The sequence below is a fragment of the Delphinapterus leucas genome, chromosome 4 (assembly GCF_059928025.1).
Source record: "Delphinapterus leucas isolate spDelLeu-1000000601 "Yukka" chromosome 4, BTC_Dleu_Yukka2, whole genome shotgun sequence".
Taxonomy (NCBI): Eukaryota; Metazoa; Chordata; class Mammalia; order Artiodactyla; family Monodontidae; genus Delphinapterus; species Delphinapterus leucas.
Window position 1 is genome coordinate 7,958,492 of NC_143132.1, and position 14,075 is coordinate 7,972,566.

The 14,075-nt window shown below is 37.1% G+C and overlaps 1 protein-coding gene across 16 annotated transcripts in view; it reads right to left on the bottom strand.

Annotated features, from left to right (window-relative positions):
* The window catches only part of DYRK1A (dual specificity tyrosine phosphorylation regulated kinase 1A), a 144,732-nt gene that overhangs the window by 32,123 nt on the left and 98,534 nt on the right, over window positions 1-14,075 (bottom strand). For 15 of the 16 annotated variants that reach the window (XM_089910254.1, XM_089910256.1, XM_022552910.3 and 12 more), the window contains 2 exons: window positions 8,644-8,840; window positions 2,376-2,495 (listed from right to left, as the gene is read on the bottom strand). In XM_089910254.1, the coding sequence (XP_089766380.1) occupies window positions 2,376-2,495; window positions 8,644-8,840 (317 nt within the window). The remainder of the gene's footprint in view (window positions 1-2,375; window positions 2,496-8,643; window positions 8,841-14,075) is intronic. The other variant, XM_089910257.1, reaches the window with a different exon arrangement.

Consider the following 14,075-nt stretch of genomic DNA (forward strand, 5'->3'; position numbering starts at 1 on the left):
TGGTATAGATCTTAGAGAAATGCAAATCAAAACCACAATGCGGTATCACCTCCCACCATCATCAAAATGGCCATCATCAGAAAATCTACAAACAGCAAATGCTGGAGAGGGTGTGGAGAAAAGGGAACCCTCTTGCACCGCTGGTGGGAATGTAAACTGATACAGCCACTATGGAGGACAGTATGTAGGTTCCTTAAAAAACTAAAAATAGAACTACCATATGACCCAGCAATCCCACTACTGGGCATATACCCAGAGAAAACCATAATTCAAAACGACACATGCACCCCAATGTTCATTGCAGCACTCTTTGCAATAGTCAGGTCATGGAAGCAACCTAAATGCCCATCGACAGACAAATGGATAAAGATGACGTGGCACATATATACAATGGAATATTACTCAGCCATAAAAAGGAACGAAGTTGGGTCATTTGCAGGGACGTGGATGGACCTAGAGACTGTCACGCAGAGTGAAGAAAGTCAGAAAGAGAAAAACTAATACTGTATATTAACGCATATTTGTGGAACCTAGAAAAATGGTACAGATGAACCAGTTTGCAGGGCAGAAACAGACACAGATGTAGAGAACAAACGTATGGACACCAAGGGGGGAAAGCGGCGGGGGGTGGGGGTGGGGGTGGGGGGTGGTGGGGAATTGGGCTACTGGGACTGACAATGTATACACTGATGTGTATAAAATGGATGACTAATAAGAACCTGCTGTATAAAATAAATAAATAAAATTCAAAAAACAAGAGTGTATAATATGAAGGACTTTGGGGAAAATGTATATGCCGATGTAATCAACATATGCTAAACGAAATAAAGAACATTTTCATCCTCCTTATATTCGAGTTCCCTCATGCCCCCTTCTAGTCAATCCCAATTTTATATTTGATCCTAGAGCAAAAGATTTTAAAAATGAAAGTTTAAATGTATAATATATGAACTGATGTTTTGCTAATATAAAAAGGGCCTCTGAGACATGCCTAGTTCTTAAGCCTGTAATAACATATTAATGAAAACCAGCCATGTCCCTCCCCCCCCGACTAAAGGCCGTAAACCTTGTGGTTGGTCACAGATTCAGTTATTTTCCTTCTATCTGTTTTTCTTATAAAATAGTTTCTAAGACTACTAAAAAATAACAGGTGGACTAGGCAACAGTCCAGGTAATTGGTAACTAACTTTCAGGAAATTATAAATTACACTGCACAGAGCAACATCAGAAAAACTAGTTTACAAGGTGGCAAAACAGTTAAAAACAAGCTTTAACAAAGCTACTGTTAACAGTTTAACAATTTATCAGATATTAACAAACTGACATTAATCAATTGTTAACAACAATTTATCAGATATTTTCAGATGACCAAAAGCTAGTTTGGAACATCTTTTATAACATATAAATTGTATACAAAATCCAACTTAGAAATGCTCCTCATCGAGTTCACTTCAATTTTATCCTGCCACATTGCCACAATAATATAGTACTGGCATTAAAGCAGCATCAAACTGCTATAAAATTTATACACACATAAGAACATCTTTTTAGTTAAATGGCTCTAAAGCTGGTAGAAGATAAGTCTTTAACGTGAAAGGATGTAAGGCCCCATTGGAAGAGGAAAGAAAGCACAGGGTGTCCACCCTTCTCCAAAAAAGCTCATTTAATAATTCATTACAGAGCTAGAGTTGGGATTAGAAGCAAGTAACAACCAAGCCAAAGGTCTAAGACACCAGAAAAATAAGTTTTGAAAGTCAAGTTGAAAGGTGAGTAATTCAAAGGGCTGTCCATGTTTTTTATCCTACTTACTTCCACCAAAAAGGCTTTCAGATATCTTACAATGAAAAAGATACAGATAAAAGAACACACATTAATTTAAAAAGAAAACTCTAAACCACATAAATATAGATAGATCAGACAGACTAGAGCAAATGCCTGTTAACTGGGCATTAAATACATCTCAGAGCTTCCTGACATCCATGGTAAAAGGAGAAACAGATACGTAAAAATTTAAGCAAAATTCTGTAACATTTTCATACTTTTATATTATTACCTTCCTTTCCCCTGAAGTTTTGGAGACGAGATTATTAAAAAATGACAACTCAGCATATATTAAATATAACTTTAAAAAGAGGGGAAGTTATCCACAATTATCTTAACTTTTTGCAGTCCTTGTTAATATATCTTATTTGTTTTACACAATTATAATTTTATTATCTATAAATCACTAACTTACCAGTCTTCATGATAATCGTCAATATGACAATCCTTGGGAGTTAAAAATAATTTTAGTATGCTTAAATATGGTACAAAATAACTTTTTTCCCTTGCTCTATTGCAAAATAGATGCTGTTATAACAAATCAATAGTCTTACCTCATTAATATGCTTATATGTTTTGATCAAGTCAACAGAAAGTTTTCTCAGGGGAGCAGTAGCTGGATCACGGAAGGTTTGGGGCATCCGCCTCTGTAACATGACAATATCAGGCATCACCTTAAATAGACAGAAAAGACTAGCACTTTAACTATACTGTACTGGTATGAATTCCCTCTTCTGTAACCTGTGTATACGTATTTAAAAAAGAAAAAAAAAAAAAGACATCTACGTTAGAATAGTACATATGCTCTCTTGGTCATATCTCTTTCATCCGGAATCCACTGAAGACAACCACTGGAACAAATAAACGGAATTAGAAGATAATATGCCCAGTTACCAAGGCTTCAATTTTGTTCCCCAAATTCAACAAGAGGAATACAGATACACCCCTGGTCCTGGAGACATGCATGATGCTGCCCAAGAGGGCTTCTCCACCATACAATTAGCCTAAGGAAAAATTTCTTCTAAATTATTCCTAAAGCCTGACCTGGTTCACAACAGGCAGATGAAGACTAACCCACCTTTCAGCTTCCTAACACGGGAGTTTAAGACCCAGTTGGCACCACGAAGCAAGCTGCTCGTGGAGCAGAGATGGAGCTTGGTGCTGCAGAACTGCAGCTCCTAACAACCCCAGACCCTGCCCTCTGACCAGCACCTGTAGGCGAGGCTGAAATCTTCACTCACTTCTTTAACATGACTGAGTAAAACATGCCCTCCACCTTAACACATCCGACCTCACCCTCCACGTTCCCTGTGCCCCCAGCCAGCAGCACTTTTCAGCACCTGACGTACTGGTATACATTTACTCATTTACTGGTTTTAGTTTTTTCTCCTTCTCCTTCCACTACAAGGAAAACTCCATATGGGGCAGGGATTCTTTTCTTCAATGTTGTATTCCCTTTGCCTAAAACATAGCAGGCATAGTGCCTGAAACACAGTAGGTACTTAATAAGTATTAGTTGAATAAACAAGTGAAGCCATAATACCAATATCCCTACCTATGATTACACTAGGAGCTGACCACAAATAAGTTCCAGAGAACACCTTAAAGCTAATGAAACTTTCTTTTAAAAAACTCATTTCAACCATACTCCCACCCCAAAACTAACCCATGTCTCCTTCATCGTTCAATAAGCAGTCAGGGTTCAACTGTGAGCTTCCTGCTAGACGGGGGATAAAGCAGGAAACACAAACGTCCTCCAAACATAAATACGCCCAGGAATGCTGCAACTAGCACACTAATGATCCTGGATGGCTGCTCTCGCCCCACTCCTCAAGCCTCAGCAAAGGAGTTCCCAGAGGGGCTTCTTGCAACCAACAGATCCTCAAAACCAATTAATGACATCAAGGTACCTTCGGTCACTACGCTAGTCATCCTTGGGCTCCTGTCTAGCTCTCCTGCAGACATTTACACCAGCAAAACAACTGAGCCAGAAGCCCCTGATGCAGCCCCTTCCAAACGCACTGTGGTCAGTCAATCTGAGGGGCAGAGAGACAGAAAAGACATCATACTAAGGCCTCACAGAAATGTCTGAAGTCTTGGGAAAATTAACCAAGTTAACCCACAGTAACAAAAAAAGAAGACAGAAGGGTTGTAAGGACAGAACAGAAAAGAATCCCCATCCCTGTGGTATGAAAAGATGGTGTTACCTAGTTACAGTTACCTAGCTGTACTCTCTCTCCCTCTCTTTGTTCTATGAAAGAAGTGGAAATTTGAGCCAAATTTGAGGATTATAACCTGGGAATAGCAACTCAGCTCCGAGAACTGTTGCGACCCTGCACTTGCTCTTAAACTGGTATTAACATTAGTTTCTTCTGAATCTATACTCGAACTCTAAAAAGTTGTTATCCGGATGGCAAATTCACTGAATTACTGAATTAAGTTAATAATTATTACCTCTTCCCATGATCCTCTCCTTCTTAAAGTTCCAAATAAGGTTTAAGGGAAAAAAAACCTTCAATGATTATAACTATTTGTCTGAAAATATAGTAAGACTTAATAATATCACCTGAATTAATTTATTAAATATATATAGTTTTATTTTTCTAAATATGAACAGGTACAGTTAGGTTCACAGAATATTTGGTTCTTATACCTGTCCTTGGAGACTTAATTTAATGAATAGACAATATCAGTAATAAGCATGTCAAATACTTTTATGTGAATGAATGCTATAAGCATTTAAGGTAATGAAAGAGGTTTCTCTTAATGTATTTCCTTTTTTTATTTTTTAAGACCCTGACCGTTTTCAAGCAGGTAACGTACTTGGCAAGACCATTCTTGGACTATTGGAGTGTAGCCTCACTGTGAGGTTTCACGAAATCTGAACCAGTGAAATACTTGTTTACCTTTGCCACAAGAGTTGATAGAAGGTATAACTACTGCTAGAAACAACTGAATTACTTAAGTAGTTAATAATAAAATAATAATTATAGCAGCAAATATTTGCTATACACTATGCTTTGAGTATGCAGATTTTTACTCTCTCATGTAATCCTCTCAACAATCTCATGAGAATAAGTAACCTAAGTTCCTGTCACTATTTTACAAATGAGAAATCTGAGTCTCTGATGTCAAGTTACTTGACCAAGGTCTTAGAGCCAGTAAATAACAGAGATGAGAACTGAGGCAGTCTCCCACCTAAGCCTATGATCTGAACCACAGCACTGGGCCAGGAGCTCCCTGTTAATTTTAGGTCTCTCGTCTATCCTCTTGTTGAATCATTTTTAGGCTATTTGTTGGACAAAATAATTGAGTCATGCATAATAAACACCAATAAAATAAACATATGCATTTATTACAATTAATTATGTTCAAAACTGTAAATATGCTTTTTTAACTTGCCCACTTACAATTCCACTGGTATTTCAAACATTGGAAAAAATGTGACTAGTGCCTACATCTTTCCATGAGTAATTATGCTCGCTTAAAACACCAAAATCCCACAATCAAAAAAAAAAAATTAAATGTACACAGGACATGCATGAAATTGGATATGAATGTAACTTTGCCTAACAATCTTTTTCTGCACTCAATATATGAGTGTGTGCTATGGCCTTGGCATGTCACACAATATTGCTAACCTCTTCCACAATTAGCCAAGCTACCTAAAAGGCCAAATCAATTAGCTAATTCTAAATACATTACTTTTCTTATATTCTTCTGGCAACAGAAGTTACTATTTCAGGGGTATCTGTATATATAAACCAGATGAATTCCACCCACAAAAAACTGGCCTTTAGATCAGGCTGTATTTCAGTGCTTCAAATAGTGCCTTGTGCAGGCTAGGCACTCAAAATATATAGAAAGAACAAATTAATTTCGACAAACTAAACAACTCTTCCTTCACAAACTTTCATTGTGATTTCATGTTAGGCAACCAAACTTTCTGTTTTTCATTATTGTGGTGCCATAAGCACCAATCCAGAATTAGAAAATTAACTTGTCCAAATACACACTCAGTGACAAATCTATATACTAAGACTCAAGCCAGCCCTAAGCATTTGACACTTTGTCCACTTCCAACTTCTTATGGTCACACAGTCAGGAGAATGTAACATAGCAAGCTCCCTCCTTCCCTTCCGCAGCCGGGCAGAAGTCCCACAGCGTTCAGAGGACCCAGGGGCTCCCTGAGCCACTGCAGGTAGCCAGTGCCACCACGGCCTCCACACCGCCCCCAACGCCCTCGCTGAAAAGGCAAAGTTGTTGAGCTATTCTCCTGCCACCTCAGCCTTAAGGCTCCGGGAGCCAAAAAAAGTCACATCCCCAACGCTCCTATCTCTTGACCTTTCTGTGTGATGATGACACAGGTCACAAAGCCAAAAAAAAAAAGGCAGTAGTTCACACCTCCTGCTTAGAGAAGTTACAAGAGCTAAAACAATCTTTTTTTCTTGAAAAGATTCCATAGTGTTAAGTACCAGGACTTTATTTAAAAATTGTTTTCTAGTTTAATAATACCTATTCCACCCATTTTATTTATGTTTACCTCATATTTTCATATATACAGTGGAGAATGAGAAACACCATGTCCTGCCATTCTTGCTATTTTGAGAGCTATTAATAAAGTTGAATAGCATATGTAACACATATCCAGAGTACATAGCTTAAGAACCATGAAAGGTACTGTGAAAACTGTTAACAGCCCAGAGAGACTCAGCATTCTGAACATCAATCATACTTTTCTACATTTACTTTTACTTCATTTATCTTTTGAACAAAACTGTATTTAAACTCACATGAAACACGCTCACACAAGAAAGATTAACTACCAGAAATAAAACGTTATCTCCTTTCAATTTACTTGTACAATAAACCTTACTTAAAAGGCACTGGATAGGATGATTATGGAAACTGAATAATGAAATTACAGAAGTTTAGAGCTAGAGAGTGCTCTTCTGGAGGGTCTAGTCTAAGGTCTCAATCTTACATTCAAGGAACAGAGAGAAGGGTCCATGTGACCTAAACTCAAGTCACACAACCAGATCATGAGTCAAGACCTGGAGCCCATGTCTTATGACCGGCAGACCACGCCACATCAGTGCACAGTTTCAGTGCTTCACACTTCAGTTATAAGTAAGCTTTTAATCTGACTGCCTTATTAAGGTTCCAAAATTTCTGGAGTTTGGCAGAAGTATCTGGCTGAATACTATTACTTAAAAGACAGTCTTTTTACATCATATGAATCTTTTAAAATATTTTACAGCTTACAATGGAAATACTAAGTAATTTATCTCTTATTTGAAAATAACCCTCAAATAAGATGTTAGCTGTATCTAAAAATAGGTTACTTTGTTAACTAAATTACCTACTACAATAATACAAACATAAAATAACTTGAAAGGACTGGATTTTTTTCCTAGCCCTCCTTAGATGCCAGGTGTTACAACTGAAAAAGCACTGTATCTAAGAAGAAAGAAGCCTGGGCTGGGCCCCAGAGTCTACTGCCTACATACTTAGAGAAGTCACAAATGGGAGCTCAATCCCTTCAGCTGTAAAAACAGACTAAAAACAGACACCCTACCTGATAGGCTGCTTTTGAACAAGCGGGAAAATGAATCCAAACATACTTTGTTTCTTAAAAGTACAGTGCAAAGACTGTGCTATTACTACTTTTTGGATGTCCAGAGAATTTTCTTCTGGTACACAATTAAACACTTTCCAATTCTGACCAACTGCTCCAATTCTCAAACATACAACTTCTCCATTTACTGCATAAAACAAATTCTTATGTCCTGTCATAATTTATCTTACTATTTAACTGTGAATGTTATTCACATGCTATATAATTTTATAAATGTAAAGTCAGTTCAACTATTCACAAGATCTTATTATAACACATACAAGGGTGTCCTCAAATAATGATGTTACTTAACTGTAGCCAATAGCTCATTAAAACCAGGTATTATTGAATTAGAGAAAACACATTTCCTTCAAATAATCCAGTGTAAGAAATACTTTGAAATTTTCTGTTTTTGTTCATATTGAAAGACCTAAACAGTGACAAACCAAATTCCTGAGTACATGGGAAAACAGCCATTTTCAGCACTCATCACACACAGTCTCAGTGGAGAAAGAAACTTTACCACAACTACAGCTAGTAAACAAAACTCCCGAAATCAAAAATCAACATGGTGGACGCAGTTAATTCAGGAAGATATTAAAAATACACACATACACACATGCATATGTGTATGTAGATCAAGAGCTTTCAGCATTTATTCACTTTACACTATCCGTCTTATGGAAAATTGCTGAATCTCTAGTCTGAATATTAGAATGAGCAGCATGATTAATTTACATTTTTTTCTTTTTAATTTTAAGGAGTTTCATATTTATTTTTATAAATGTGTACTAAAGTAGTTTATAACAGTGTAAAATCACCTCTTTAAGTTTCCTATAATGGAATCCGACTTGTTTTCCTATAACTTATATTTTTCTACTTAACCGCCTTCCCATAAAAATAAGGTTTAAGTTTTTTTATTTTAACTAATATTCTTTAGAAGTAACTTTTCCCCCATCGCAGAATGAGAGAATGTGGTTATGTTTATAAGTGTTTTTCTAATTAAAGTGAAATACATAGAAAAAAACCAAAAAAACCAACAAACTTTTAAACGCAAACTCCTTAATATCATATTCTGTCAACCCGGAATCCCATGTGACATGTAAACTGAAAACCATTAAGGCATTCTGCCTATTTACTATTTTACCATTTTAATGAATAAATTACCATCCCAACAAATCATTTCTGATATGTCATAAACTTACCTGGTTAGTTAGAGGCTGCTGAATCTGGTCAGAATAAGATAAGGCAGAAACCTGTTGGTCACTTATGTTTGGCTGGCGACGGTCACTGTACTGATGTGAATGGGGCATCTGTCCAGCCATCTGAAGGCCAGCAGCATGGAATGAAAATGACGGTGCAAGCCGAACAGATGAAGGTTTGCATGCTGAAGTCTCTCCTCCTACGAGAAGATAATAAGTGAGGTTTAAAGGATGCATTCATATCCCAATGTTTGTATCTTCTGACTTATCTGATAGTTCTTTAAATAAGGACTTTAGGATGTTCAATAATATTAAAAACCTTTAAAACTGCAAACACTCAACACAACTGTTGTACAATAAACAGTATAAAATATAATAGTGATTTAAATGAATATCTACAAGTCTGTTTTAAGAGAAAATCTTAAGTAAATCTTTTTGTAAAGCAATGGAAACAACCTTTCATACTTATTTTTACATGAGATTTGCATCAATTGAGAACCACAAGTTGCAAAAGTAATCTCTGAATTCCTGCAAAGGGCCTGTCCAATGGATCAGCTCTTCAAAAATCAATTCAAAGGAAAACTGCCAAGATGCCGCTTTGTCAGGTGTATGGGAATCAACAGCCCTAGCATCCCCCAAACCAGGTGAAAAATGTGTCCTAATGGTGCTCACCACTGACACAGGTAATTAAAAGTTGAGCGCACAATCCATGGAAACAAATTCACAGGCTGCTGTATTCCTCTGGACTCTTCTGACACAGTCCTAAGAGAGCCTAGACCAGGCAAGCTTGCCACAAAAACGAACAATCAATTATTATCCCACAGGTAGGCTGGGACCATGGTCATGATTTTCATAGTAGAAATGGAAAATTAACATTTTGGTCCTAAAAGTATTTGGTAGCTAGCTAATAAAAGTTAATTTTTCTTTAGGAAAAGAAAAAGACTTTTCTTCTTATATTCAACCAAATCTGCAAATTTGCAATCACAGACTAAAGCCAGAAAACAAAGCACAAAACCCTGGCCAACCAACACTGGCCCAGAATACATGTGCCCGTCTGGGTAAACCAGCAAACTCTCACCACACAACACACTACACTGTTCAGCACCAGAGTAATTTTTCTAAAGTCAGCTTGTTTTGAAACACACAACGGCGCTGGCCCCAAAGTGAAGACCACAGATTCTTAGCCAGGCTGCTGTAGTTTGAAATTTCAGCTTCACGCTTACCAGCTGTGTGGCCTTGCACACCTAATTTCCTGATAATGATAATAATATCTACCTCAAACAGCTGTGGTGAAGGTTAAGGGCTCTAATACATGTAAAGTACTCAGAACGGCTCCGGCAATTAGTAGATGGCTTAATATCAACTGCAATTACTGTACTGTAATGCACGGTACAGTAGATGGGGAAGGAAGATGGGGCGAGTACCCTTCTTCTGGAGCATACAATCTCTACCTGAATGTTGCACAGATTCTGCAAACTAAAGAGAACAAAGTTCAATTCCCCCCCAAAAATATAAGTTCCACTTCTCTATCCTACACAGCAAACGCCACTACGCCACTGTCTTCTACCCAGTCAACCAGAATTAAAGCTCTGAGAGTCACGTTCGAGTTCGTTTCCTCCACAGACGGCCTTGTGCAAATGGAAGCCCAATCTCACTGATTCTACTTCCCATAGAACGCTCAGTCTCCTCTTTTCATTTCCATTACCCCATGCCTCACTTAGATGACTAAAATAGATTCCTAATAGATCTCTCTCTCTTTACTTTGCCCATGTGCAACTCCGCATTTCTTCAATAAGATGGCTAGAGTGACCTTTCTAAGGCGCAAATCTCAAGTCTTCACCCCCTACTTAGCGTTGTTTTTAGACCTTAGCTTCTATCTCCCTCCATTACAGCGTGCGGTCCTTTATGACCCAGAGTATATGATGCATAAATATCCGCTGGATAAGTACAATGTCCCTACGATGACAGATGGGATAACTTCTCTAAACATTTCATTATTCATAATTTTAAAATACATTCAGTTAATCCAATTCCATAGAGCGACTCTGTTCAGTGAAAAAAAAAATTTATCCTAAGGAAATAATAGATGATGTGCACAAAAATAGTAAGGGAAGAATGTTTATTTTGGTATTGTTTACAACAGCAAAAAATTGGAAACCTAACTGTCAAATAACTGTGTGTGTGTGTGTGTGTGTGTGTTAAATCTGCATGTTAAAAACACAAAAGACTGGGAAAGAATATAAATATAAATGTATATGAAAAGAATTGGGGTCCTTGATCTATAAATAACTCTTATAAATAAATAGTAAAAAGACTAAGGCTCTGAATGGCAAACGACTTAACCATTCTGGGTCCTAGTTTCCCTACCTATAGCAGAGGTATTATTACACTAACCCTGTTCCTTTCGGATTGTTATAAAGTTTAAACGAGATACCACAAGTTGACATGCAGAATAGAACCTGGTACATAACATGCACTTTTTTAAAAATACAAGCTTCTGTTTCTATCATCAGTGTCATTATTACATATTGTGTTTAAACTTATTTGTTATAATACATAGAAAAAAGTCATTAGTATATAGCTTAATTATCATCAATTGAACCTGTGGGACAAGAAAAATAAAACTTGCCATCATTCCAGAAACCCCGCACCACTACTCTACGGCGCCTCCCAATCAATACCTAACTCCCTCACCCCTAAAAGTCACTAGTATCTTGACCTCCAAAAACAGATTAGTTTTAACTTTATATAAATGAATTTGTTCGCTTAATGTTAGGCTTATGAACTGTAGCTTGTTCATTATCATTACTTTATCCACCCTACTTTTGATTGGCATGGGATTATTTCCAGTTCAGAGCTATTACGCATACTGCACTAGGAAGATTCTTAAGTGATTTTCGGTATATACAGAGATGCTGTTCTGTTGGTTTTTTTCCAGTTTTTTGTTTAATCAACCTACTTCTTCCCTAGTAGTTTATGAAAATTCCCTGTGCTCCATTCCTTCGCTGACACTTGGAACCATCAGTATTTCTAATTTCAGCCACTGCAGTAGGTGTGTACTGCACTGTGATTTTAATGTTTATTTTCCTCGTGACTATGAGCATCTTTTCATTTATCAGCCACTTGGGTATCCACTTAGGTGAAATGCCCATTCAGATTGTTTTTCAATTTTTCTATCAAGAGAGTCAAAAAAAATTAGATTTTTTAACATATTTTGGATATAAGCCCCTTATTGGTTATAGATGGTTTACACTGTTACTCTCTTAATGGTATTTCTTAAATTAACTAATTTATTTTATTTATTTTTTGGCTGTGTTGGGTCTTTGTTGCTGTGCACGGGCTTTCTCTAGTTGCAGCAAGCGGGGGCTACTCTTCATTGCGGTGCACGGGCTTCTCATTGCAGTGGCTCCTCTTGTTGCAGAGCATGGGCTTCAGCAGTTGTGGCTCACGGGCTCAGTAGTTGTGGCTCGTGGGCTTAGTTGCTCTGCAGCATGTGGGATCTTCCCGGACCAGGGCTCAAACCCGTGTCCTCTGCATTGGCAGGTGGATTCTTAACCACTGCACCAACAGGGAAGTCCTTTAATGGTATTTTTTGATGAACACAATCTCTTAATGTTACCAACTTTTGGTTTAAAATTAGTACTTTTGGTGTCTGTTTAAGAAATCTTTCCTTTATACCAAAGTCATGAAGAAATTCTATGTTATCTTCCAGAAGTTGGGTTTTACCATTCACATCTAAAGGTGGGCAGTGCTCTTGGATCTGATTTCTGTGTTTCCGATAGCAATCAAGTTTCATTTCCCCCCAAAATGGACATCCAGTTAACCCAGAACCAATTATTAAAAGGAAAGTTTCCCCAATGCCCTGTAATGTCAACTTTATCAAAAATCACATACTCATACATACTTGGATCTGTTTTCGGATTCTTTATTCTCTTATGCTGGATAAAGACTTACCTAGATTTCTTACATCTTTGTGTAAGAACCAAATATTGTCTAAATTATGAGAGCTTCAGAAGTTGTAATATGTAGTAAAGAATTTTTTTCTTCTACAAGAATGTTTTGGCTATTCTTAGCCCTCTTTGTGTCTATGTTTTAGAATTAGCTCATCAAATTCACCAAGACAAATAAACGCATGCTGGGATTTTGGTTGAAACTGCATTGTCTGGAACAGCGCTGTCCAACAGAAAGTTCTGCAATGATGGATTTATCTGCACTGTCTAGTAAGTAGCTACTAGCACAACTGGGCACTTGAACAGTCTGCTTTTTCCCCCTTCCCAATCTTTATTCTTCACTTTGCCTTATTCTACTTGCTGCCACCTTCAGTACAGCGGTGATTAGAGGAGGAGGTACAGGTTCTGCTGTTTCACACCCAATCTCAGAAGGAAAGCTTTCTGTATTTCTCCAGTATTGTGGTTGCTCTAGGTATTTAACTGATAACCACTACCAGGTTAACGAAGTTCCCTTCTAGCCCCAGTGTGCTAAAACCTTTTTCTCATGAACTGGTGCTGAATTTTATTAAATGCTTTTTCTGAACTCCACTGAAATGACATGCGTTTCCTTATTTATTTAGTTAACGTGGTGAAATACACTGATTGGTTTATGAATGTTAAATCAACTGCGGCATTCCTGGAATACAATTTGGTCATGATTATCCTTTTGTAGTAAATTCACTGGTGACATCATCTGGACGTGCAGCTTTCCCTGTGGGTAGGTTTTTCAATTAAATTTCTTAAATATGACTATTCAGATTTTACATTTTCTGGTATGTCTATTTTGGTAGGCTATATGTTTCCAATACTATGTTTACTTTGTCTAAATTTCAAATGCATCGTTACCAACTTCTTCATAATACCCTCTCTTATAAGCTTTTCAATCAATGTAGACATAACTGTAGTGACAGCCCCTTCACCCAAGATTGGTTAAAAAGTCCTTCTCTTTTCTTCTTTGTGATCAGTCTAATCAAAGGTTTATTAATTTTATTAAGTATTCCTCTTTTACTTGTATTTTCTATTTCTGTACTTATCTTACTCCATCGGTTAGCCAGAGAGGTATATTAAAAATCTCCCATTTGGGTCATGTACTGCATTACATAAATTGAAAGTTTTTATACCTTCCTGATGAATAAGACCTTTTATCATTAAAAACTGCCCCTGTTTGTTTCCAATAATGCTTTTCACCTTGTCTGACATTAGCATGACTACACCAAGCCTACCTCTTAATCTTCGCGTGGTATGTCTTTTGTTCATCCTTTTACTTTCAACCTTTGTTTCCTTATATTTTAGGTTTGTTTCTTGTTAAACAGTATGTAGTTGGGTTTAATTCATGTATGAACACTAATAACCTTTCTATACTTATTCCAACTGTTTTATGTTCCTTTCTTACCTTCTGCTGGATTAAACTTTATATGCCCTCCTTGCACGCAGATTATTTTTTTT